The sequence below is a fragment of the Panthera onca genome, chromosome B3 (genome assembly GCF_046562875.1).
Source record: "Panthera onca isolate mPanOnc1 chromosome B3, mPanOnc1 haplotype 2, whole genome shotgun sequence".
Classification (NCBI taxonomy): domain Eukaryota; kingdom Metazoa; phylum Chordata; class Mammalia; order Carnivora; family Felidae; genus Panthera; species Panthera onca.
This window is the reverse complement of record NC_138344.1, coordinates 141806393-141832055: the sequence shown is the minus strand read 5'-3', so window position 1 is coordinate 141832055 and position 25663 is coordinate 141806393. Positions and strand designations below refer to the sequence as shown.

General features: G+C 48.0%; 1 protein-coding gene across 7 annotated transcripts in view; it reads right to left on the bottom strand.

The window, feature by feature from the left end:
- The window catches only part of WDR25 (WD repeat domain 25), a 140141-nt gene that overhangs the window by 46342 nt on the left and 68136 nt on the right, over positions 1–25663 (bottom strand). For all 7 annotated transcript variants that reach the window (XM_078447827.2, XM_078447826.2, XM_081795994.1 and 4 more), the window contains one exon: positions 8083–8230. In XM_078447827.2, coding sequence (XP_078303953.1) covers positions 8083–8230 — 148 coding nt within the window. The remainder of the gene's footprint in view (positions 1–8082; positions 8231–25663) is intronic.

The window sequence follows — 25663 nt, the reverse complement described above, 5'->3', positions numbered from 1 at the left end:
ACATAGATAAAGGCTGGAAATATTTATCAGAGACTGTCTTGTTCCCAGCCGCGGTGAGGTGAAGGTCCTTTCTTGTCAGACTTGTTCCTCCTCTACATGTTCCTACATCGAGTACCCTCTTCACCACGTCCTCTCCTCCCTCACGACGCTACCTCAAGCACAATGGTTAGTTGCTACGTAACCTTTAACCTCGAGACTATCTTGCTTGGTTACATGCTTGTTACAGAAAGGTCTATTTATTCACTGTATGCTGCTTATGGGAAATTGAGTTTTAAAATATTTAATCCACTAACACTGACTTTATTGATCTTGTTATAATGAACTCAACCAGTATAAGAACTGTTCAGATCCTCTTGGAGTTAGGAAAAATCACTTCTTTTCCTCCTTGAATCAATAATGATACAAATAAACCATAAATTGTCATTAGGGCAAAAATACGCAGAAACTCAATTTATTCTCTTGACGCTATTATTACTACCCCATCACCAATATTGAGAAGATAAGGCAGCTGGTAACACTAGCCAGGAAATTCCTCAGAGGTTCCCCTCTTCCTTTCTCAGGTAGAGACCCAGATGACCACCCATGTGCCTGGGGCAACACCACCTGTTCACCCTAATGCCTACCTTGGGGGACCCTATCACCATGCAGGGCTCTGAGTCCCCAACGGGTCCTCTTCTTCCACTCAGCATGTCTGGCCCCCAGCCCAGTTCCTGGCACATAACAGATATTTAATCCAGGTCAGATGAAACCCAAGTAGGGGACCCCAAGAAAGAGAAAAGAAGTTCATGCCCTCCTCTGCAGGGAGCGGGCATCTGTCGCCTCCAGGCCTGCGTGCAGCCCTCTGTAGTAGGTGTCATTAGCCCATTTCACAGCAGGAGAAATGAAAGCTCTGAGAGGTGAGGACTGGTCCAGGGCCACACAAGTCAGCCATGCTGGGAGCCAGGCCGGGCCTGTCCAACCCCAGAGCCCCGCTCTCCGTACCCCGCCTTGCCTGCCTGCAAGCTATCCGTGACCTTTCCTTCTCCTTAGCTCTTTGTTCGTATCCATGGACTCACGAACATGCAGGGGAGACGCTGACAAGGGAAAGCTGATGCTGTCGGCTCATGGTGATTGAGCTCGTGTTCCCAGGCAGGCGGCATATGACTCATTTCGCTAAAATCAATATCGTTACACTCATCCTCTGGGAAGTACCCCGCCAGCTGTAAATCTAACCATCCTGACTCAAAGTTAACGAGAAAAGGAGCTTACTAACTTTCAAATCAAACTCTATGAATCAGAAACAGGGGCCATCTCAGCACGCCTGGCAGAGTCCCGGGAAGGGTGCGGGTGCATCCACAGGTCCCCCGCGGTTGAGCGGGCGCCTCTGGCTCAGCTGGTGGTCCTCTCAGATCCACAAAACCAGGATAATAAAGCTAAGCTGAAGAAGCTGTCGTGAGAATTGGAAAGACAGAGTGACATAAGGGGGCAGGCCCCAGACGGACGGCGGGCCCGCCAGACGGCGGCTGCGGCAGCAACAGAAGAAACGGCAGTCGGCGTTTCTCTTTATATCAAGTCTGGCTGCTGCTCTTAATGATCTGGACGAGACTGAATTCCCTAAAGTTGAAAAGAAAACAAAAGTTCTCAACTTGCAAACAAGGTGTGTCGCAAGGGTTTGCCTCAAGTTGGCTTTTCTAGGGCCCAGCAGGCCCCGCTCGACGGCAAGCGTCCGGGCTCCCAGTCCGTCGGTGGAGGAGGTCTGACCTACGAGGGCAGCCTGACCGCCCGGCGGCTGCCTCCGAGCGCACACAGAGACCGAGTACCAGCACGGTGGGGCGACGGTAGTCCTCGAAACAGTGCCGTCCGTTAAATCCACTATTCATTTATCCACAGGACGGCACAGGCGTCACTGGGAGAAAATGACAGGACAGGGGTGTGTGGCATGTGGCAGGACCCGTGGGCACTTCCCACAGGGTGAGGTATGGGGCTGGCAGCCTGTTTCATGGACGCGTAATAACACTGGATTTAATATCCAACACCAGGGTCATGCCCCAAAGCTGTATGGAAAGAGGGGGGAGAAAACAAGCTTGAAACCGGAGAGAAAAACTCTTCAGACCGAAAGAGGAAGGGTGTGCGTGGGAATGGGGCCCAGGGCCAAAGAGGTGGTAGACTTGAGAACGGGCACATTTAAAAGAGGGCTAGGGACAGGGTGTCGGGGGAGGAACGAGCTTGGGAGAAAGAGGGGTGGATGAGGACAGGGAAAAGCAGAGGAGTCTGTGGGGGTCCCGCCTACACCAGAAGGACGGATGGAGGTGTGCAGCTGCTCCCTGGGCAAGAAGGCACTGGAGGGGCTGTGCCAGGGCCATCGTCGGCTCAGACCTCACTGGGCTACGGAGCCCCTCAGAGACTCTGTGTCTGGATCCAGCGGCAAACCCCTAGGACCACAGGACTGGATACACAAAACGTGCCCGAACCATCAGGAGCTGTGCAAGTGTGCCCATCGCCCGGCGGCCCACGATGCGGCTGGGCATCCGCCTTCCTGCCTCCACAGGTACCTAAAGGGTGCCTGACCCAGTCCCTCGGAGCTGTGCCGGGGGACACTCAGTCATGGTGCTCAAAAGCCAAAGCATGGAGAAGCCCAGGCCCCCTGCAGGCACCTCCTCCAGGGCCTGGAGGGGCGGCACCAGTCAGCCCAAAAGGAGCCCCATCTGCAGCCCCTCCTCTAAAGCCCCATGAGCTCCTGGTCTTCGTCAGGTTCTAATTTGGATGCTTCTCACCCTTCCTATGCCAAATGTACTATAATCGCCAGGGCTAACATTTCTCCCACCGGAGCAGCGGCTGTCGACAGCCAGAGAAGCATCCTTCAGCCAGTCACTTAATCAGAAGGCTGGGTCAAGACCCGTCCGGGCGCCCCTTCCTCCCAGAGGCCCCAAGCTCGCTTCCACAGGTGGCAAGCCAGCTGCCCGGGGGAGAGCCAAGCAGGGCCCCCTAGGGGTGGGCTTCAGCAAACCGTTCGTCCTCGGCAGGAAAAACCGACGCGGTGAGGGCATGCCACTCCCGGGCTTCAACAGGCAGGCTCTGCCAGTCACACAGGCCACAGGTGGATCCCAGCTCTGTTGCTGCTGGCCGCGAAGCCTCGAGCAAGTCCCCGAGCACTCCAAGCCTCAGTGTCCAGGTCAATGAAATGGGGATAAAAACACTGTCCTCACAGGTAAGTGTAGGTACTAAAAATGTAATAAGTAAGCAAAGGGACTAACATCTTTTTGTCCATTTCAGCTTCATACAGACCAAGCAGTGTGCCAAGAACCAGGGTTACACCACCCGGGGCCTGGCCCACGGTGCACACTCAGCTGATGTGGCGGTCCCCTTTCCTGAAGCATTTCTGTGACGGCAGTCCCAATCAGGATACAAAACTGAGGGAGGCAGCAGAACGCGCCTCTTGGAAAACAAGAGAAATGGTCACTTACGGGTCCAGTCTCAGCTGTCATTTCCATGCACCATGACCCCCCACCGAAAGACACAAGGACCCCCAGAGCAGGAGGAGCTAGCCAGGGGCTGGGGACAGCAAGGCTGCAGGCGGTGGGTTATCTGCGGGAAGAGACCTTCCTCAGCACTGGGTGCCTGGAGCTCTGGAGAGCGGGTCAGGCTGGACTGCGGGGGGTCTGCACACGCACCCCCCAAAGAGGGCAGCTGCCGTCTCGTCACCAGGAGGAAGCCGCTAGCCCACCGCCAGTAGAATTTTGTCACGGAGAAGCAACACATGGAGGAGACACAGGGAGGACCCAGGAAGGCCTTCCCGGCTGCCCCAGACCCACATGGGGACCAAGGGCCACACTCTGGCTGGGGGATCACCAGATTGGGGGCTTTTGGAGCTCAGCTACCAAAGCTACCAAAGCTGCCGCATCTGAAGAAATGGCCCAGCAACCGGGGCTCTCTGGACGCTCGGCAGGAACAAGGGCATTACTTCCCACCATCCCAAGGGCCTCAGAGGGAGGGACAGAGGAAGGGAAGGGACATGTTTTGCTGAGTGCATACCTGAGCCAGGCATTCTGCAAAGTGCCTACAAACATTCTCTCGGCTATTCCCCTCAAAATCCCACCACCAGCCAGGTACTGTTATCCCCTTTCATGGACGCAGAAACAGAAGTGAAGGAACTTTCCCCCAGGACACCCAGCTCAGGTGAGTGGAGGTGCACATTCGCACCCCATTCGTGCCCTGTCACACTGCACTGCCTCCAGCACTGTTGGGACCAGGTACCATTGCACGGACGTCCAGGACAGGCTGGATGCACATCAGGAGAGCTGACCAGGGCAAAGGAAGGAAGACAGGGTGCCTTCCCCAAAGTCGGAGCCCTGGGGGCTCCAGGGGCCCTGCAAACCTATGAGGCCTCAATAGCCAGGCTGGGGGGCACCTGCCAGTGGTGGGGGCAGGGGGCATGATGGGCTGGAACCTTCACAAGACCAGTGCCCGTGGAAGTGAACAAGTTCTTCAGGGGATTTCGAGGAGATAGGCTGATTTAGTGTGCAGGACAGCTGACTCATAAGGCAGGCGACACTGGGGCCCTGGTGGAGCTGGCCAGGGTTCCCTGAGGCCACTCAGACTAATGCATCAGAGACGTTTTGTTAGGAAGATTACAGACTGAAGCGGGAGCACCAAAAATAATGAATCTGTGAGTGGATTTTATTTAGGTGTTGATTCATGGTTGTCCTATAAGCCAACAGCCCGTCAGAACTATAAATTAACGAGATAAAATGTGGCTGGCTCTCCATATTTCAGGCCGGGTATTGACATTTCAGAATCCACAGATTTTTAACTGTATTGATTGAGGACACCAGGATAAATGGCCTTGGCACCAAATTCCCATTAACGACAATGGGCACCGAGTGACTAATTCCCAAAGCACTGCGGTGAGAACGCCCTGCATTGCCTTCTCCTGGCAGGGAGTTCTAATTAGATTGAAATGAAAAAGCCAAATCACCAAGGGCGGAAAGAGGCAGATCGAGTGAAAAGGGAAATCAGACTCGGTGACGAGAAAGGACGACGAGAGAAGTCAAACCGGGCCGAGAGCCACAGGGGCCGCCCAAGACCACCGGCCTCTGCTAAAGACAGCATCTATGACAACCTGGGCCAAGGGTGGGGACGCACAGCTGAGGTGGGAGGCACGGAGGGAGCCACCGATGGGTTTCACTGCCCAGCAAGGGCCAGCCTCTGCTCACACACTCCAAGTCGCTGCTCCGAGCCAGCCCTGGCCAGATGACGAAGACACGAAGACTCCCAGGGCAGGCCCCATTCTCAAGAACTCCCACACTAGTCAGGGCGACAAACACAGAGACCAACAGCCCCCTCAGCAGGAGAAGTCCATGTCGGGGCTGGAGGGCTGCTCCAAGGGTGAGGTCCACACCCTGAGACCTCCCCACGAGGGACAAAGGATATCCAACATGCTCACTGCTACAGCCCCAGCACCAGGTCCTACCCATAGCAGGTGCTCAGGAAATACCTGCTGAGTGAATGGAACCCGGCTCTCAACAGGTGATGAGTGCCATTCCCGGGAGTAGGGTAGAGTGGAAAAGTCCCCCCGTCTTAGGCGAAGCCCTGAGGACAGGGGCTGAGCCTTCCCTCCACCACCCAGTATACCACCGTTGGAGGAGCACCCTGGGCCTGGGGCCACACGAGCCCCTCTCCAGTGAAGTTCTGCCACAGACTGGGCAAGGCATGCCCCCTCCCCTCCTCCAGCTCTCCACCTCGCCCTGGTCATACCCAACCAGCTGAAGATACCAGGGAGACCTGCCCAGAGTGCAAATCAAGCCATGATTCTCTCCTGCTCCAAACTCAGCAACGGCCCCCTACTGCCACCTGCTGTGGCAGTCCCTAACTTATCAGGAAGACTCTCTTCAAAAAAATCCAAAAATCTCAGAAGCCTTCCCCCACATTCACACATACCCACACATGCCACGGCAGTGTCTGTTTAACATCTGTTGATTGAGAAGATACATCATGACAAAGGGCCACTAAGCATCCATTAACGTTATCAAATGAACTCGTATTTGATTAACCCAACAGCACCGCCAGGATGTGAAAAGCATCACTCCTTCGCTCCGAGGGTGGGCAGTGCAGGTACCCATGGGCACCCAATGTCCCTGGAGTGGGGGGGGCAGTGGGGCCAGGAAAAGGAAAAGACCTCACAGGCCGGGAACCACCGGCCTGCACCCCCAGACTCCCCCGCAACTGCCTGCACCCCACAACGCCACACACTCCACTCCTGTTCCTCTAACAACTCTGTCCTCATTGTTCTGTCTGCTGGGAATGTGCATCCCTCCTCCTCCACCACACCTCCTCCACCCGGATCCTCTGTCCCCTGGGTCCTGGGTCCTGCCTCCTGCCAGGTTCCAGGCTACATGTTCTTGCATCTCGCTCCATCACCACAACCTGGGATTCTGTCCACACTTCCATCTCCCCTGGCAGACAAGACCTTCTGGGGTGGATTCTGGGTCTGCATCTCCAATGCTGAGCATGGGTTACGGGGCACATGGGCAACGGAGTGAGACTGGCAGATTTTTGCACGCAAAGAAGATTCTGGTGGTGCGGCCTTAAAGGGTGAGACCCCAGATGTAAGGCTGCAGGAGAAGGCCTAGCACACAGTGGGTGGTCAGGACATTACCCACCGCGGTCATCATCGACTAAGTGGCACCAAACTCCCTGAGCCATGGCGTCCTCATCGGCCCTGTGGGACTCACTGTAAGACCACAACTGGTTAGGGAAACACTTTGTTGAGAAGAAAAACCCCATATACACTCAGTACTGTGGAAAGGACATAGGATTTGCAAATGCAGACACGGCTCTAAATCCCCACTTGCCACATACCACGGGGAGGTCGTGAGCTAGCTACTCCCTGCTCTGAGCCTCAGCTTTCCGCCTGTAAAATGGAGAAGAGATTGCAGGCAGCACGCCGTGGTGAGGACCTGTGGCACAGTACCGGCCGCTGACACGGCCACCAATCTTGTCCTCACCCCCGCTGAGGATGCACGGGGCTCAGGCAGAGGAGCCTCGAGGCCAAGCCTCGGCAATCCAGTGACGAGTATGCTCCGGGTGGGACACAGACCCCACCGTTACCCTACACCATCCGCCGTATTCCTTCGCCGTGCCCCCTCCCAGCTGGGGAGGGGTTGTGTGGTCGGGCCCAGAGCTGTCGTCTCCTGCTTGCCAGGCCCTGAGAGAGGCACGGACCCCAGGGCCTTTGCCACGGGGTATGGGAGGCCTATGTGAAGACTTGGGACACCCCAGGGATGGGCGGGGACTCCGGCCTCCCCTCCTGGCCCCGGCAGGAGAGTCCAGCAGAAAAGTGACCAGAAGGAGCCCAAGGAAGAGAAGGCAACGTGGGTGCTGAGACCAGCCAACCTGAGTCAGGGGCAGAGGCTTCGAACCAGCTCCGACCCCGTGGCTCTGTCCTCGCCTGAGGACCACGGACAGGACCCCACGCAGGGGCTGTGGCGGGATTAGGCGCTAAGAGTGCCTGTTGCACAGGAGTACTCGCTAATGTCAAGTTCCTTCCACTGACTGCTCTCTCCTTCTCGCCCTGCTTGTCAAGAGCCCCCTTAGGATTTACCCAGCACAAATCCATCTTACCCAAATGCCTTTTCAGTGTAGGCATTAAAGCAGAACTCGTTTGCAGACTTTCCTTATGAGCTGGAATCATTCCTTGCAGCCTTTCAACGATAATGAATTGACAGGAATTCTAAACTGATTCCAACCAAAGGACATTGTGATAAAGCTAAATCTATTTTGGTACAAATTACATGTCAGAAGTTGATTAAAAAGCTACCTCTTTATCCAGCCCCACAGCTTGGGCTGAGACAACCTTGGGGCTCTGTCCTCCGGGCAGACTGGCAGAGGCCCACCTAACCCTCCGTGGAGAGTCGTGGTTCCAGGCAAATGCCCTGGAAACGCACTCACCAATGTGAGCCTCTCCTGAGGGCTCTCTCCTACTGCCCCGAAGCCATATGCAGTTGTGGCTGCTGACCGCCCAGAGAAGCTTCCCGATGAGAAAGCTGACCCAGCTGCCAGCTCCGAGGAAGAGGCGCCTCGGGGTAACAGTGCAGTAAAACACACCTGTTTCAAGGTCCGTGAGGTGTAGGGCGAAGTCGAAGCCCCCGCTGAGGATGCGCCGGCCACAGGGAGACCACCGGGCGGCCCGCACCGCCTCACTGTGCAGGCAGTAGGTCTGCAGGCAGCGGCCTGAGTCCACAGCATTCCACACCTACGAGGCAAACACAGCGCCAGACGTCAGAAGCGGAGGCCTGATCTCTGGGGCTTGGCTTGGCCCCTCTATGGGGTGGAGAGGGTCTCAGAGCGGAACTAGATTCCTGTTATTTTACCATCAAAACAACATCTAGCTGTTAAATTTTTCCGTGCAGAAATGTCAAGTTTTCGGGGCTGGTGAGTTGAGGGGGAGCTTCTCCCAAAACCCCTCCGGGGGTCAAGGGGACCCACAAGAACACAGCGTGCCCCAGTCCCGCCTCTCCCCCGCCCGCCCTTCCCACCTGCTTTGCAGCTGCTCACCACCAAATGTCCCGCTCTGCTCACACTTCTAGCCCAGTGTCGCCTGCGTCTCTGATGGCTGTCCTCCCAGACAGGGCTTCGTGAGCCCTGAGGTGGACACCGCACCGAGTCAGGCTATCCTCTTGGGTCCAGCTTTGAGAGTCAGATTCGAAACGGAACCTGCCACACCTGTGCTTACAACCGGGCAAAGAGCCAGGATCTGCCAGCCGTCCTTTTTCCTGGGGAAGAGGTACCATCCTTCATTCCCACCCTGGCTTTCCCTGGCGACAAAGCCGACGGCAGAAAGCCCCATGTACATTCAGTGGCTTCTGAAACACGCTTTCGAGCCCTCAAGTGTAGAAGTGCACATTGCAAGGGCCAGGGCCACTCCACACAGGAGAGAGCCCCTCACCAGCGCACCAGCTCGTGCAGGAGCCCCGGGGAAAGGCTGGTTAGCACGGAGCCTGACAGGGCTGGCTCTGGGCCTGGCCTGCACAGGCGCTCAGCAGGGCCAGTCCCCTACCCCCACTGTCAATACAGGAAGCAGGGGAGGCTGCTGTCCATCGTCTGAGGTGGCTTTCAGAGGATCAGACACGAGAGGCAGGCAGAGCAGCTGCCACCAGAGCGTGGGCCTCAGAGGCAAGCGCCTCCCATGTCATGCTTCTGTTTGCAGATCGTGTGACCTGGCCAAGCAGCCTGGCCTCCCTGGGCCTCGGTCTCCTCCTGGGTGAAGCGGGGGTCAGAGCCCCACCCCAAGGCCTGCGGTGAGGAATGAGCGGAGCTGGTGCGCGGGCTCCTTGGGGCTTGCCGCGCACCCAGTTCTTGACGACAGTATTCTCTGACCTTCTCTCGGTTACGGTGGGGAACCCAAGCCTCGTGTTCTTCGTCTCCGCCCACGCACATCCACAGACCAGATGTGGAGACGGCCTTCCCTTTCAAGACGAGAAAATTCATCCCGCTGCTTCCCCAAGGTGCTCACAAGGCAAAGGATCAGAGTTCTGAAAGCATGTTTCCTGGGCATATGGAAATGTCTGAGCTTAAGGAAACAAGAGCAGCTGTCAAAGAATGCTAAGAGAGCTCAGATCCTTTCTTTCTTATTGGGGGTCGATAGCTGGGGTCTCAAACTGAAACAATCATGAAATAGCAGCATCTACATTTAGAAATATGGACAGAGGGCCGCCTGGCTGGCTCGGCCAGCAGAGCACACAACTCTTGATCTCAGGTCATGGATTCAAGCTCCATGTTGGGCATGGAGCCCACTGTAAAAAAAAAAAAAAAAAAAAAAAAAAAAAAAGAGTATGGACAGAGGGGCGCCTGGATGGCTCAGTCGGTTGAGTGTCTGACTCCTGATTTCAGCTCAGGTCATGATCTCACGGTTCGTGAGTTTGAGCCCTGAGTCGGGCTCTGTGCTGACAGTACGGAGCCAGCTTGGGATTCTCTCTCTCCCTCTCTGTGCCCTTCCTCTGCTCATGCTCTCTCTTTCTCTCTCTCTCTCTGAAAATAAGTAAATAAGCATTTAAAAAAAAAACGAGAGAAGAAAAATTCTAAAAAAAAGAAATACGGACAGAAATAACAGAAGAAACAACCAGAAGACGTCAACACAGAGTGGAAATTTATGGTAGAAGAACAGAGCATGTAGTTTTTTGCCAAACTAGGTACAAGTATGACTCGTTAATAGAGAAAATAAAGTAGAACTAATGAGCTACACCTACAGAGTTAACAATGGCTAAGCAGTAAAAAACATAATATTGATTACATGAGACAGGCTTCATATACACAGCAAGATGCCACCTAAATTATCAAAACACATAAAACATCACTTCACACCCATGGCTTCTATCAAAAACGAGAAAAAAGAACAAGTGTTGGGAGAGTGTGGGGAAACTGGAACCTCTGTGCACTGTCGGTGGGAACGCAAAATGGCACAGATTATATGGAAGACGGTACGACGGTTTCTTAAAAAATCATGCATAGAACTGCCATATGATCCAGCAAGCCCACTTGTGTGTATATAGCCACAAAATGGAGAGCAGGGTCTCAAAGAGATCCCTGCACACCAGCGTTCACAGCAGCATTACTCACAGTAGCCCAAAGGTAGAAGCAATCCGAGTGTCCACTGACAGAAGAACGGATAAGCAAAGCATGGTCTCTCCATACAACGGACTACTATTCAGTCTTAAAAAGGAGGGAGATTCTGACAGCTGCTCAACACGGATGAACCTTGAGGACATTATGCCGAGTGAAATAAGCCAGACACTAAACGGCAAAAAGGGTATATAATTCCGCTTACATAAGGTTCCTAGAAGAGTCAAAATCATAGACACAGAAAGTAGAATGGGGGATGCCAGGCGCTGGGGGAGGGGAGAATGGGGAGTTAGTGTTTAATGGGGACAGAGTTTCAGTTTTGCAAGACAGAAAGAGTTCTGGGGATGGATGGTGCGATGGTTGTACAATAATGTAAATGTGCTCAATGCCAGTGAAGCGTACACTTAAAAATGGTTAGAACGGTAAATTTTATGTGATACGTATTGCAACACAATTTTAAAAACATACATGAAGCAAAATTCTATCAAGCTTATTTGTGCATTTGTAGTAAGACCATAACAACATATATGAAGATGACGGTCACTCTGGGGAAATGGTGGGTGAGGGATGGGGTTGGGTGAAGGGCACTGTGAACACTACACTGTCTTTCTGAGAGAGAGAGAGAGAGAGAGAGAGAGAGAGAGAGAGAATGCTCTGAAGCAAATATGTTCAAATGTTTCCATCTGTTAAACGCATTCATTTCTTCATTCATTCAACAAACATTTCTTGAGCAGCTGTTATTAGCCAGGCATTATTCAGCAGCAAACAACTAAGACAAAAACCCCTGTCTTCAAAGACACAGACACTAAACAAGATAAACCAGCAGAATCTCTATAGCATGTAAGCTAGGGGTAAAGGCTGGAGGCGTAGTAAGTGAGCAAGAAAGGGGCCCTAAGGGCAGCAGAAGAAGTTGAGATGGTGGCCGGGAAGGGCCTCTCAGAGAAGGTGGCTCTGAAGGAAGATCTGAAGGGGGGATGATGGGAGCTATACAGAAATTGAGGAAGAACCTTCCAGGCAGAAACAGGACCCCTCTGGCTTCTCTACCAGGAGGAGAGTGCAAGGCAAGGGAGACAGTGTGGAGCTTCTGCAAGAATCCAGGGGACAGAGGAGCATAGTTGGACCAGCTGGAGGCACAGACAAGGAAAGAGAAGAGAGAGAGGGGAGGAGGAGGAAGAGGAGGGGAAGGCACCAAGGTGCAAAGCAGCACACTGGTAGGTCTGAATTCTCGGGAGGGGGGCCTCTGAATCAGCCATGGAGACATGTTAGGGAAATCCATCAATCTGTAAATTGCCCGATAACTCTCCTCTGAAGTGAAAAATGCATACTTGGCTCTCCTGGCTGATATATACACAAGGATAGCGTCAGAATCAATGCAGACCAGTCAGCCACTTCTCCAAGCTACCCAGGGTGAAGGAGAGAAGAAACGTTGCTAATCGCCCTCCCTAATTGAATTTAATGTTCACCGTCAGGTTTTAAAGATTAATTCCCAAACACTGTGGCAGCCTGAAGTGTGTACCTTTTTTCAATTAAGTAATTAGAGATCCCAATCTGCCTCCCTGGAATTAAGGAGTTAAATCTTCTGTCAAATGTTCTAAGATGGCTTGGTGCATTAACTAGAGACAGACATTCTATGTGTCCAACGGAAGTCAGATTTGGAAAGAACATGACAAGTGAAACACGCATTTGCTTGGCTGTCCTGTATTTACTGTGGTTTCCATGTCCTGGTTACCGATACATGGCCCTACCAGGAGTTCCTCACAGTGTCTTAAGACCTACTGCTTTAACCACAGGTTATGTTCTTTCTGCCTGTCTGCCTTTTGTTTTTGATTACAAAATAAACACAACCTCCTTGTAAAATATTCAAATTATACAGGTGTACAAAAAAACAATACCCCATAGGAATCAACTATAGGACTGTGGTTCCTCTGATTATATTGGAACTAAGTATGCTCGGGGCGGGGGTGGGGGGTGGGGAATGAAACAACAAAGAAACACAAAGAAGAAAATAAGAGTCATCCATAATTCCACCACCTGCACACAGTGGCTATCAAACTTCTGGGTGAATCTTTGCCTCCCATCTGGCCCACCCCTGACAGCTCCTGCCTCAGGGACATTCCTAGTTCAGCTGAAGTTCCTGGCCTACTCTCTACCCCCTGGCATCCCTGCTACTCCGGGATATCATTCTAGAGATGACTGTCAGACTCACTAGCTCAGCAAGGCTGTGCAACCAGTGTGTAAACTTTGACCAAGCCATTTACCTGCAAAAGCTTTGGGATTCCTTTATGATGTGTGTCAAAGGCTGGAACTGCACTGAATGCACAGACCAATTTGGGGAGATATCTCAACGTTATTGAGTCTTCCAATGCATGAATAGGATATGTCTCTCCTTTCATTCAGGCCTTCTTTAATTTCTCTAAGCAATGGTTTGTAGTTTTTTGTTTTTATTTTTTATTTTTTTTAATGTTTATTTATTTTTGAGGCAGAGAGACACAGCAAGAACAGGGGAGGGTCAGAGAGAGAGAGAGGGAGACACAGAATCTGAAACAGGCTCTAGGCTCTGAGCTGTCAGCACAGAGCCCGACGCGGGGCTCAAACTCACAACCCGCGAGATCATGACCTGAGCCAAAGTTGGACGCTTAACCAACTGAGCCACCCAGGCGCCCCGGTTTGTAGTTTTTTAATGAAAAAAAAAATCTTATGGATCTTTTGTCAAACTTATCCCTAATTACTTCATCTTTTGATGATATTGTAAATGGTATTTTTTATTTTTAATTTCAGGCTCATTTCCAGTAAGTAGACATAAGATCAGTTTTTTATATCTTGACCTTGAATTCTGCTAAACCAACTTTTTAGTTCTAGAAGTTTTTTTTTTGTAGATTCAGTACAATTTTCTACATAGACAGTCAGGTTGTCTGCAAATAAAGACAGTTTTACTTCCTTCTTTCCAATATGGATACCTTTTGTTTCTTTTTCTTGCCTTATTGCACTGGCTAGAATCCCCACTACAATGTTGCATAGACATGGTGAGGGCAGACACGCTTGCCTAGTTCCTGATCTTATGGGGAAAGCAGTCAGTCTTTTACACAGTTAAGTATGATGCGAAAGCTAATGTTTTCATAAATGTCCCTTATCAGTTTAAGAACATTCTATTTCTACTTTGCACAAAGTTTGTTTTTTTTTTTTTTTATCAGAAATGAATACGGTAGATTGTTAAATGCTCCTTCTGTATCTCTTCACACGATCATTTGGTTCTTCTTTTTTAGTTCATTAATATGCTGAAATGCACTGACTGATTTCAAATATTAAGTGAAGCTTGCATTCCTGAGACAGATCTTACTTGGCCCTGATATTACAAATAAATAAATATAAGTACATATGTATACACACATACACACACACAAACACACACACAGGTGGATTAATTTGCTAAAATGTAATTTAAAATTTTGTACTTATGTTCATGAAAGATATTGGTCTATCACTTTCTTCTCTTACAGTGTATTTTTTCCTGTTGGGTATAAGGTAATGATGGCCTCACAGAATGAGCTGGGAAGTATTTCTTCCTCTATGATTTTCTAGAAGAGTTTGAATAGGATTGTGCAGGAGTTTCCCAGGGCTGCCATAACAAAGTACCACAAACTGAGTGGCTTAAAACAACAGAAATGTATTGTCTCATGATTAAGGAAACTAAAAGGCAGAAATTAAGGTGCTGGCAGGGTTGGTGCCTTCTGAGGGCCATGAGGGAAGGATCTGTTCCAGACCTTTCTTCTTGATTTCTACACGGCTGCCTTCACGTTCACATGGTGTTCTCTCTGCCTGTCTGTCTCCAAATCTCCCCTTTTGATTAGGACGCCAGTCATACTGGATTATGGCCCATCCTAATGACCTCATTTTAACATGATTAATCTCTGTAAAGACCCTATCTCCAAATAAAGACTTATTCTGAGGCACTGGGGGTTAGGAATTCAAAATATAAATTTTGAGACACGACTCAACCCTTAACAAATTGGTATAATTTCTATCTTAAATGTTTGGTAAGATTCACTAGTGAAGTCATTTGGGCCTAGAGTTTTCTCTGTGGGAAGGTTTTTAACTATGAATTCAATTTCTTTAATAGATACAGGGCTTTGGAGGTTATCTATTTCTTCAGGAGTGAGCTTTTCCTGTTTGGGTCATTCAAGGGATTTATCTGTGTCATCTAACTTGTAGAATTCACTGGCAGAAAGTTGATCCTCACATGACCTTTGTAGCCTTTTACTATCTTTAGAATCTGTAATCAAGTCACTTCTCACATAATATTAGCAATTTGTATCTTTTCTATTTTATTCCTGATGTGTAGCTGAAGGGCTATCAGCTTCAATGATCTCAAAGAACCAACTTTTGGATTTACTGATTTTTCTCTACTGTTTATCGGTTTTCTATTTCAGTTATTTCTGCTCTTAATCTCCTTCCTTTTGCTTACATTGGTTGAATTTGCTCTTCCTTTTCTCATGTCTTAAAGTGGAAACTGAGATCACTGATTTGAAATTTTCTCCTTTATTAATATAGGCAATTACTGCTATAAATTAGCAGCTGAGAATTGCTCTATCTACATTCCACAAATTTTCATGTTGTTTTTTCATAAGCATTCAGTTCAACATGTTTTCTAATATCTCTAACAGTTTTTTCCTTGACCCAAGGATTATTTAGAAGTGTGATTTTAGTTTCCAAATATTTGGGAATTTTCCAGATACCTGTTACTGATTTTTAACTTAATCCCGTGATCATTAGAGTATATGCTTTGAATGATTTCAAACCTTTTAAATTTACTGAGACTTATTTTATGGCCTAGAATTTGGTCTGCCCTGGTAAACATTCCACACATGCTACAAAAGAATGTACGTTATGCTGTTGTTACATAAAGTGTTTTATAAATGTCAATTAGGCCACATTGGATGATAGTGTTATTCAAATATTCTGTATCTTTACTGATTTTCTGTCTACTTGAGCTATTGACTATTGAGAAAAGGGCGTTTAAACCTCCAACTATAGTTGTGGATTTGATTATTTCTTCATTCAGTTCTATCAGTTTTGCTTCATGGATTTTAAAGCTCTTATTAGGTGTAGAAATACTGATGCCCTTCAAGGAACTGACCCCTTTATCATTATAAGATAACTCTATTTCTGCTAATATTCTTTGCTCTGAAATCTACTTTGTCTGGTATGAATATGGCCACTCTGTTTAAAATTAGCATTAGTTTGGTATATGTTTTTCCATCCTTTAACATTTAACTTTTTGTGTCTTTATATTTAAAGTGGGTTTCTGGTAGGCATTGTATAAATTGCCTTTTTATCCAATCTAATAATCTTTGTTTTTTAAATGGGTATTTAGACCATTTCATCTATTATTGATGCACTTTGGGTTTAAATTTGCTACTTGTTTCCCACTCATCTCATCTGTCCTTTGTTCCCTCTTTCCCTTTTTTGCCTTCTTTGGAATTAAGCATTTCTTGTTATTTCATTTTATCTCCCAATGTTAGATTACTAACCGTTAATTTTGTTTTGTTTTATTACTAGTTGCTTTAAGGTTTAGAGCATACATCTCTAACTTATCACAGTCACTTTCAAGGAATATTAGCGCTTGCCTAATAAGAACCATAATAATAATACATACAGTGTTCCCCATCTCAGCCTGTATGCATTATCACACGTTTCACACAAACCCCCTAAAACATGGCCATTGTTTTTACCTTAAATAATCAATCATCACTTAAAGGGATTTTTAAGTAAGAACAAAGATTATTTAGATTTACCCACATATTGACCACTTCTGGTGCTCAACACTCCCCTGTGTAAATGTAGGTGTCTATCTGGCATCATTTTCCTTCTGCCTTGAGAACTTTATTTAACATTTCCCATAGTACAAGTCTGCTGGTGATGAATTACTTCCACTTTTAAATGTCTAAAAAAAGTATTTTGCCTTTCCCTTAAAAACATATTTCACTGGGTATTAAATTTGGGGCTGACAGTGGTTTGTTCTTTTTCCTTTCAGTAGTTTAAGTATGTTGTTCCACTGTCTTCTGGCATTATTTCCAATAAGAAGTCTGCGGTCATTCTTCTCTTGATTGCTCAGGATGAAACTCGCCTTTTTCTCCTCCTCTGGCTGCTTTAAAAACTTTCTTCTTTATCGTTGGCTACAAGAAATTCCATTAAGAGGTACCTTGGTGAACTTTTTTCTTCATGGTTCTTGTGCTTAGGGTTCACTGAGTTTCTTGGTTCTGTGGGTTTCCAGTTTTCATCAAATTTGGAAAACTTTCAGCCCTTAGTTCTTTGAATATTTTTTTCTGTTCTCTCTGCCTGTGAAGACTTCAATTTCACATATATCAGGTGAGCTTGAAGTTGTACCACAACTCTTGGATGCTCTGTTCATTTTTCCCCAAGCTGTTTACTCTCTGTATTGCATTCTAAAACGTGTCTATGACCAGGTCTTCAAATTTGCTAACCTTTTATAGTTTCTGATTTGCTATTAATCCTATCCAGTGCATTTTTCAGCTGAGATTTTTTTTTTTTTTTTTCAGTTCTGGAGTTCAAATTGGATCTTTCTTCTGTCTTCCTTGTCTCTCCTTAACATGCTCATGCTTGTCTCTACCTTTTTGCATATATGGAGCATATTTATAAATAGTTGGCTGAATGTTCTTACTGACTAATCACACCATCTGTGCCATTTCTGGGTCTGCTTCTATTGACTGATTTTTCTTCTAATCATAGTCTAGATTTTTCTACTTCTTTGCATTCCTTGTAATCTCTGTTTGGATGTCAGACACAGTGAATTTTACTTTAGTGAATGTTTTATATTTTTGTATTCCTATAAATACTCTTGAGGTTTGTTCTGGGACACAGTTAAATTACTTGGAAACCGTTCACTCCTTTCCAGGATAGTTTCAAAGCTCTGATAGGAGGAACTAGAACACTATTTAGTCTAGGGCTATTTTATCCTGCTGAGGGAACACTCTAATGAATTATGAGGACTTCCCACTCTGGCTTGTGGCACCGTGAACTATTCTTGGCCCTGGGAGCTCTGGGGATTGTTCACCCCGTTCCTTTTGGGTGGTTCTTCTCCTGCTTCAAGGAATTTCCTCACACACATGTTGATCAAGTACTCCACTGAAGACTCTGAGGGAGCTTCCTACAGATCTCTGGAGCTTTCTGTTGGTGCAGCTCTCTAATCTCCCCTTCTCTGTCCTGAGAACTCTAGCTGCCGTGGCTTCCTTGACTCCCAGCTTTGTCTCCTCAGGTCAGGAAGACCACTGAGACCCATTTGGGTTTCTCCTCCCTGTGTGGCAGTCTGGGAACTCTCACCAGACAGTCAGCGGGAGCAGTCCCCCAGGGCCCGTTTCATTTTGCTTCCCCTTCTCTCAAGGCCCACTGTCTCCATTGCCTAGCGTTTTGTTTTTTTTTTTTAATGTTTATTTTTGAGAGAGAGAGGGGTGGGGGGAGAGCAGAGACAGAGGGAGACACAGAATCCAAAGCAGGCTCCAGGCTCTGAGTTGTCAGCACAGACCCCAACATGGGGCTTGAACTCACGAGCCGTGAGATCATAACCTGAGCTGAAGTCGGACGCTCGACAGACAGAGCCATCCAGGCGCCCCTCCATTGCCTAGCATTTTGATTTTTACATTTTGTAAAAACCACTGCTTCTTACATTTTGTCTGATTTTTTAAATTGTTTAAGATTGAAGCATAAATCTGGTCCCTATTACTCCATCTTGGCCAAAAGTGTAAGTCCTCAAAGTTATTTAGAAGTGTGTGGCTTATTTGTAACAACATCGATGGAACGGGAGGGTATTATGCTGAGTGAAGTAAGTCAGTCAGAGAAAAACAGATATCATATGATTTCACTCATATGTGGAATCTGAGAAACTTAGCAGATGAGCACAGGGGAAGGGAAGGAAAACTAAGATAAAAACAGAGAGGGAGGCAAACCATAAGAAACTCTTAAATACAGAGAACAAACTGAAGGTTGATGGGGGTGGGGGTGGGGCTGGGTTAAATGGATGATGGGCATTAAGGAGGGTACTTTTCAGGATGAGCACTGGGTGTGATATGTCAGAAATGAATCACTGGGTTCTAATCCTGAAGCCAAGACTACATTGTATGTTAACTAACTTGAGGATTAAAAAAAAAAAAAAAGTGTGTCTTAATTGCCAAACGTTTATGGTTTTTCATATTGTTTAGTAACTCATTATTACTAATTTAATTCCATTGTAAACAGAGACTAGGCTCTCTGTTGTTTCAATCTTTTTAAATGTATTGAGATTTGCGTGTGACCTATCTTAGTAAAGTACTATTTGAATTTGAAAAGCCCACGTAACCTACACTTGCCATGCATAGTGTTCTATAAACGTGAATTAAGGTAAGGTAGTTGATAGTGTAATAGAGATCTCCCATCTTTATCGATCTGTTTGGCTGTCCAACCAATTACTTAGAGAAGAGTTAAGATCTCCACGTGTAAGTATGAATTTTTTTATTCTCCCTTTCAGGCTATGAAAAATTTTTCATGTACTTTGAAGCTCTGTTATTAAGTGCATATACGATTGTAAGATCTTCCTGATAAATTCTTTTATTACTATGAAATGTCTTCTCTCTTACTCTGGTTGACAGCATATAATTTTACTTTTGTATCCATTCCAATAATCTCTTTCAATCGCAATGTTTAACCCATTTACATTTAACATGATTGTTGATACGATCAGAATTACATCTATCATTTTGCTATTTGTTTTCTGGTTTTATCTCTGTTTTATTTCGCTTTTCTTCCCTTACTACCTTCTTTTGAAATAACTTTTTACAATTCCATTTTACTTATTGGCTTTTTAGCTATTCCTTGATGTTACTTCTTTAATGGTTGCTCTAGGGATTATAATATACATTCTTAATATTTTAAAGTCTTTTTATGGTTACTATTGTACCAGTTTACATAAAATATAAGAAGCTTGAAGCCATAAATGTCTTTCATCCGTGCCCATTCTTTACTCTATAGTTGTCACATGTATCACATCCACATATGTTAGAAACCCCACAAGCAATATGATCGTTTTTGCTTTAAATAGTCATATGTATTTTTTTGTTTAATTTAAGAGGAAAAAATAGTCTTCTATCTTTCCCCACATATTTACCATTTCCAGGCTCTTCACTCCTTCCTGAAGATCTGAGCTCCTATCTGGTGTCATATTCCTCCATCCTAAAGAACATCCTTTAACATTTCTAAGTTGCATGTCAGCTGTCAATGAATTCTCAGTTGCCATTTATCTGAAAATGTCTTTTTTTTTTCTTTAACATTTATTCATTTTTGAGAGAGAGAGACAGAGTGCCAGCAGGGGAGGGGCAGAGGGAGAGGGAGACACAGAATCCGAAGCAGGCTCCAGGCTCCAGGCTGTCAGCATAGAGCCTGACGTGGGCCTTGAACCCATGAACTGTGAGATCATGACCTGAGCCAAAATCAGACACTTAACCGACTAAGCCACCCAAGTGCCCCTATCTGAAAACATCTTTGATTCACCTTCATTCTTAGACGATACAGAATCACGAGTTAAGATGTTTTTGGTTGTGTGTGTGCGTGTGCATGCGTGTTTTATCAACACTTTGAAGATGCTATTCGACTGCTTCTGGACTCCACTGATTCTGATGAGAAGTCAGTGATTTTCATACCATTATTCTCCTCTATGTGATTTTCATTTTTCTCTTGTTACTTTAAATTTTTTAATCTTTGGTTTCCACATGTTTGACTAGGATATGCCATAGTGTGATTCTCTTTATATGTCTTATTTGGGGGTTGCAAAGTTTGGTTTTTTTTTCTTTTGAATCTGTAAATACAAACATTTCATCAAATTTGGGAAATTTTCAGGCATTATTTCTTCAAATAGTTTTTTCTTCCTCATTCTCTCTCATCTCCTTCTGGGACTCCAATTATACACACAATATCACAATATATATTATACAGATATCTTTGGATATTATCCACAGGTCCCTGTGTATCCTGTTTGTTTGTTTTAATGTTTATTTATTCTTGAGAGAGACAGACAGAGCGTGAGCAAGGGAGGGGCAGAGAGAGAAGGAGATGCAGAATCTGAAGCAGGTCCCAGGCTCTGGGCTGTCGGCACAGAGCCCAACACAGGGCTTGAACTCATGAGCTGTGAGATCATGACCTGGGCCGAAGCTGGGTGCTTAGCCGACTGAACCACCCAAGCGCCCCTATCTGTTCTTTCTTTCCCCTACTCCTTTCCTCTGTTTTCAGATTGAATAATTTCTATTGTTCTATCTCCAAGTTCACTAGCTCCTTCTTCTGACATCTCCATTCTGCAATGGAGCCCAAATGATGGATTCTTTCTTTCAGATACTGTATTTTTCAACTCTAGGATTTCCATTTGTTTTTCTATATACAGCAGTTGCTATTTCTCTACAGAGATCTCCTGTCTTTTTATTCATTGCGAATATATTTTCCTTTGTATTCTTCAGCACTTTCATAATAACTGTTTTAAAATACTCTGCTAATTTCAACATCTGGATATCTTGGAGACAAGCTCCACTGATCGCCTTTCTCTTGACTATGGGTCCCCTCTTCCTGTTTCTTCCTACAGTGAGTAATTTGGGGTGGAATGCTAGATATGACAAAATTTATGTTGTATAGACTCTAGACTGTTATGTTTCTCTGAAGAACAATTTTGTTTTCAACAGTCAGCTAACTTGGCTCTACTCACATTTTAAACTGTCTCCTCTGCTGTGTGCAGCAGCAGAAATTTCTGTTTGGTTCTCTTAGCCTTAGCTGAGCTGGTTGGAGTCTGTTCCATGCATTGGTCCGGGAGTCATCCAGAGATCTGGGCAGAGCCTATTGACAGAACTTAGGACTCCTCTTCTCTGACCCTTTCCTTTCTGAGATCTCCCTCCTCACTTTCCAGCTGCCGTGGTTGCCCCATCTGTCCTCTGCTTCTTCAAGCCAGTAACACTGCGAGTTTTCTATCCAACTTTTAGCTGCGGCTCTGCCAGGCACAGATTGGAGCCCACCCTTGGGCAGAAAAACATCAAAGCAGGAGACTCGCCCAGTGCCATTTCCTTCTTCTAAGAGCTCCCTCCAGTATCTGCCTGCCTTCTGTGGCTCTCCGACACCTTTAAGTAGCTTACTGTTGTTGTTGTTGTTGTTGTTGTTGTTGTTGTTGTTGTTGTTCAGAGTTTACAGTTGTCAGCTGTACAGTTACTCTGATAGGAACTGCTCCTTCATTACTGGAAGCCAAATCGGACACCTGGTTTTGAGCATCTGTTCTGCAGTCCTGGACAGTGACACATCCCCCCACTTCCTCATCTCCACCCCCAGGCCTGGCGCACACACACCCCACTGCCCCAGTACTTAGGTAACAATCTCCCTACACCCTGCCCCCCCGGTAGGGATATTTCGAAGAGTGAGGGGACTAGAGTATTTGTTCTGTGTGTGAGCTGCTGTGTCACGGAGGTGACAAGAAGGCCAGGAGTGATCTGTAAACTGATGTCATTTACCGCAGGCAGGAACGAGAAGCCAGGAATGATCTGAGGAGACGGGCCCACCCACACTACTCCCCCAGCCCTGCCAGCTTCAGGAAAGCTTGTAGAGAGCCTGGGAAACCTGCAGGGTTCCTAGGATACGTGGCAAAGAAGCTGGAACCAGTTTTGCTTGATTCTCTAAGGGCGGGGTACCGTGGCTGACAGCTGTGTTACAAGGGGCTCACATTTGCAGAAATAGTGAGAACTAAAATAGTCCCTTCATTTTACACCATCTTCCTAAGTGCTTCCTAAAATTCTTTCTATACCACATGATGCAAGGTCCCTTAAAGTAAAGAATGAGGACAAACTCAATCAGCACCTGTAAGTACATTATACAGAGAATTCCAAGAAACTCTTCTCTGTATTCAATAAGGTCAGTGCCAAGGGAAGGTGTTCTAAATGTCAGCAGAAGATGTAGAAGGCAAAGAAGAGGTTTCTTGGAGTAGAAAGGATTAAGAGTAAGACCCATCAGAGGTTGCTGAAGAATGCTTGGGGAGCTGGGGGTCCTCGGGGCCACCCTCCTTGTAGAGTGGGGTGACCCCTCCGCAGCCTTCAGGGTCCCCAGTGGGTGGTGCAGCCTGTCCAACGGTGGTGAGTGCGGGGCTCTGGGCAGAGCCAGGGCCCCTTCTGAAAGCATCACGATCCTGGATGTTATTCCGAGACAAAATGCCACCTCACCTCCCACGTCCAGGTAACAGCCATCCTGAATTCAGCAGTTACTAACGCATCAGGCAAGCTTTCAAGCACTTTGCGAGAATTAACTCGATCCTTACCCCTGCCTGTGACTATAAACGCCATCTGACAGATGAGGAAACTGAAGCACGGAGAGGTCATCTCCCCCGGGCCACACTGTGACAGATGGGGCAGGGAATCGGGCCCGGGCAGCTCAGCTCAAGAGCCTGCTGGCTGAACACAACATGCGTCCACCACCCGCCTGCGATGTGCCCCGTGGTCAGCCAAGCGCTCCTGACCCAGCTCTGTAGGGAACACAGCACAAAGCCAGACTGCCCCTCCGCCCACTGACAGCCCCTTAGCTGTGTCACGCTGACCCCCCCCCCCCAGAACCCCTGCCCCCTAACGTGGTGCCCCAAAGTCCTACGGTCTTCCCTCATGCACTTTCCCCTCACCTGCCAGCTCCAATTTCCAAACACACCCCAAATCTAACCACTGCTCCTCACCTCCGCAGCCGCCACCCTCGTCTGAGACGCCACCACCTCTCCCCCACTCCCTTGCGAGAGCCTCAAAACTGGGGTCTCGGCCTCCACTCAGCCCCACAGGCTGCTGCCGTAACGGCAGCCAGAGTAGCCCTAGGAGTCAGAAGTCAGGTGACACCCTTCCCCCGCTCAACAGCCAGCCGAGGGGCTCCCCGCCACTGGAACAAATCCCTGGCCATCCCCCCTGAGCCTTCTGCCTCATCAGACCCTTCTGCCTCAGGGCCCGCACACCTGCTTTCCCTCTACCTAGAATGTTCTCTCCAGACAGCCCCGGGGCTCACTCGAGTCTCTACCTAGACACAGTCCCTAAACCACCCGATTTAAACACTGCTCCCATCACTCTCCTTCCTCTTGGCTGGCTCTACTCTTCCTCAAAGCAGGCATTACTTCCTAACGTATTTATTTTTATTTGTTTGTTTGTTTGTTTGTTGTCTGCTTCTCCCACTGAAATGTAAGCTCTGTGAGGGTAAGGACTCTATTAATTACCTATTTTCGTTCGCTTCTGTACCCCCAGGGTGTTGAACAGGGTCTGGCACACTCTAGAAGTGAAATAAATATTTGTTGCATAAATGAAGGGATAGATGGAATGGACGAACGGACGGATGGATGGATAGACACACACACGGATGAAAAGACGGCTCTCCCAGCTACAGTCTACAGCTTGGACAAGCAGACCTCCCCTCGGTAATGTGACTCCACTTGTTTATTAAGTTGGGGAACAGAAGAGGCGAAGTATAACGCCCTTTGGCCACGAGACCTTCTTGCTCTGAGAATAAGTCGTAAATTCTTTCAGTTGGGGGTGCTTTTCTCAACAGTTGGATTATATCACGCGGTAAACACCTCTCCCTCTATGTTCACAAGGAGCCTGGACTCTCTGGCACCATGAGGACTTTGGACTGGTTCCTGCTCCTCTAGAAAAGTAAGTTCTAAAGGCCTGGGTTCTTCAAGTGCCACATGCCTTACCCAATCAAGATTCACTTGGTCTCTGGCCTCCACACACAGAGATCCTGTGAGTCTAAGAACTCATAAAGAATGAATGATTTTGGTGAATGAGCGCTGGCTCTCGGCGTGCACATCTGTTTTAATCTTGCGATGCCCTGGATGCTATGTCCACTGTCCACTGTCCTGCCCGGTGTCCGTTTGCCCTTCCTCTGGGACGAGCATCCCATCCTTCCGTGGAGAACCATTCACACCCCACTCGGTCGCTGGGGTACATGAGGCACTGACTCTAACCTCTGCGAAGGCCATGTCACCCAGGCCCGGTCAATCAGAGGCAATGAGGTCCGAGCCCAGGGCGTCAGTGGACAGTGAAAGGGAAGAGGCACTTCCTCTCCACTGGGGTCGCAAAGGAGTAGCCCTGAAGCCGAAAGGGGGGCCCCAGCGGGGTGACACGTCCCCGGGACATGCCAAGAGAGACAGAAGGCGAGGGGCAGGCCAGGACACAAGGGCCCCCGGGCCCCCGAGTGCAGTTATGCCTGAAACTGTACAACCCTTGACCTCGTCACCTCTCGAGCCAGCAGACTGTGTTCTGCTTCAGCTCCTAGGCAACCCAAAGTTGTCCCACAAATCCTTCTAGAATTTTGCCATGAGTCAACCCTAAGGTTGCTGACGGCCTCTCACACCACCTCTCTTCTCTCTCAGAAGACAGGCTGCACACTGACACCTCTGGTCTTCCCAGCGCGGCCTGCTCCCCGTAATTTCCCAGCACAGCCACAGCCGGTGGCACCGCGGGGGCTCACCTGGCACCGTGGATGCTTCCGTGCGCCAGCCTTGCCTGCCGGGGACCCCTCCGGGCTGCGTGTCACAGCTGTCCTCTAGCCCTGAACACGGACAACTGAGAGGCAGCTAACTGCTCCCTATGCATGAAAGCTAAGAAGTGCTCGCTCCTTCCAGAACCGGAGGGGCTGGGAGGAGGGTCTGAAATGGTTAGAGGCAGGGATGATATTATACTTTAACTTCTTTGCACCGCATTCCACAGCACTCTCCAGATGATGGCATCCTGTGATCCTCACGTCGACTCCCAAGTCCACAGGGAAGTCACCTCCGTTTTACAGTTGCGGAAATGGAGGCTGAGAAAGGGGGGGCCGCTCTCATTCATTCCCTGGGTTTATTCAACAGAGATTCATTCGGGGCCCAGTATGTGCCAAGAATGTTGCCCACTGCAGGAATCCCGGGGAATAGAACCACTCATGAGAGTCTAGTGAAAAAGACAGACATTAAGCAAATGTGTAAACAGGTACCACCGGAGAGAAGTGGAAGGCAAGAACGGGACTCTGGGAGGTAGTAACAGCAGGTGAAGTGTAA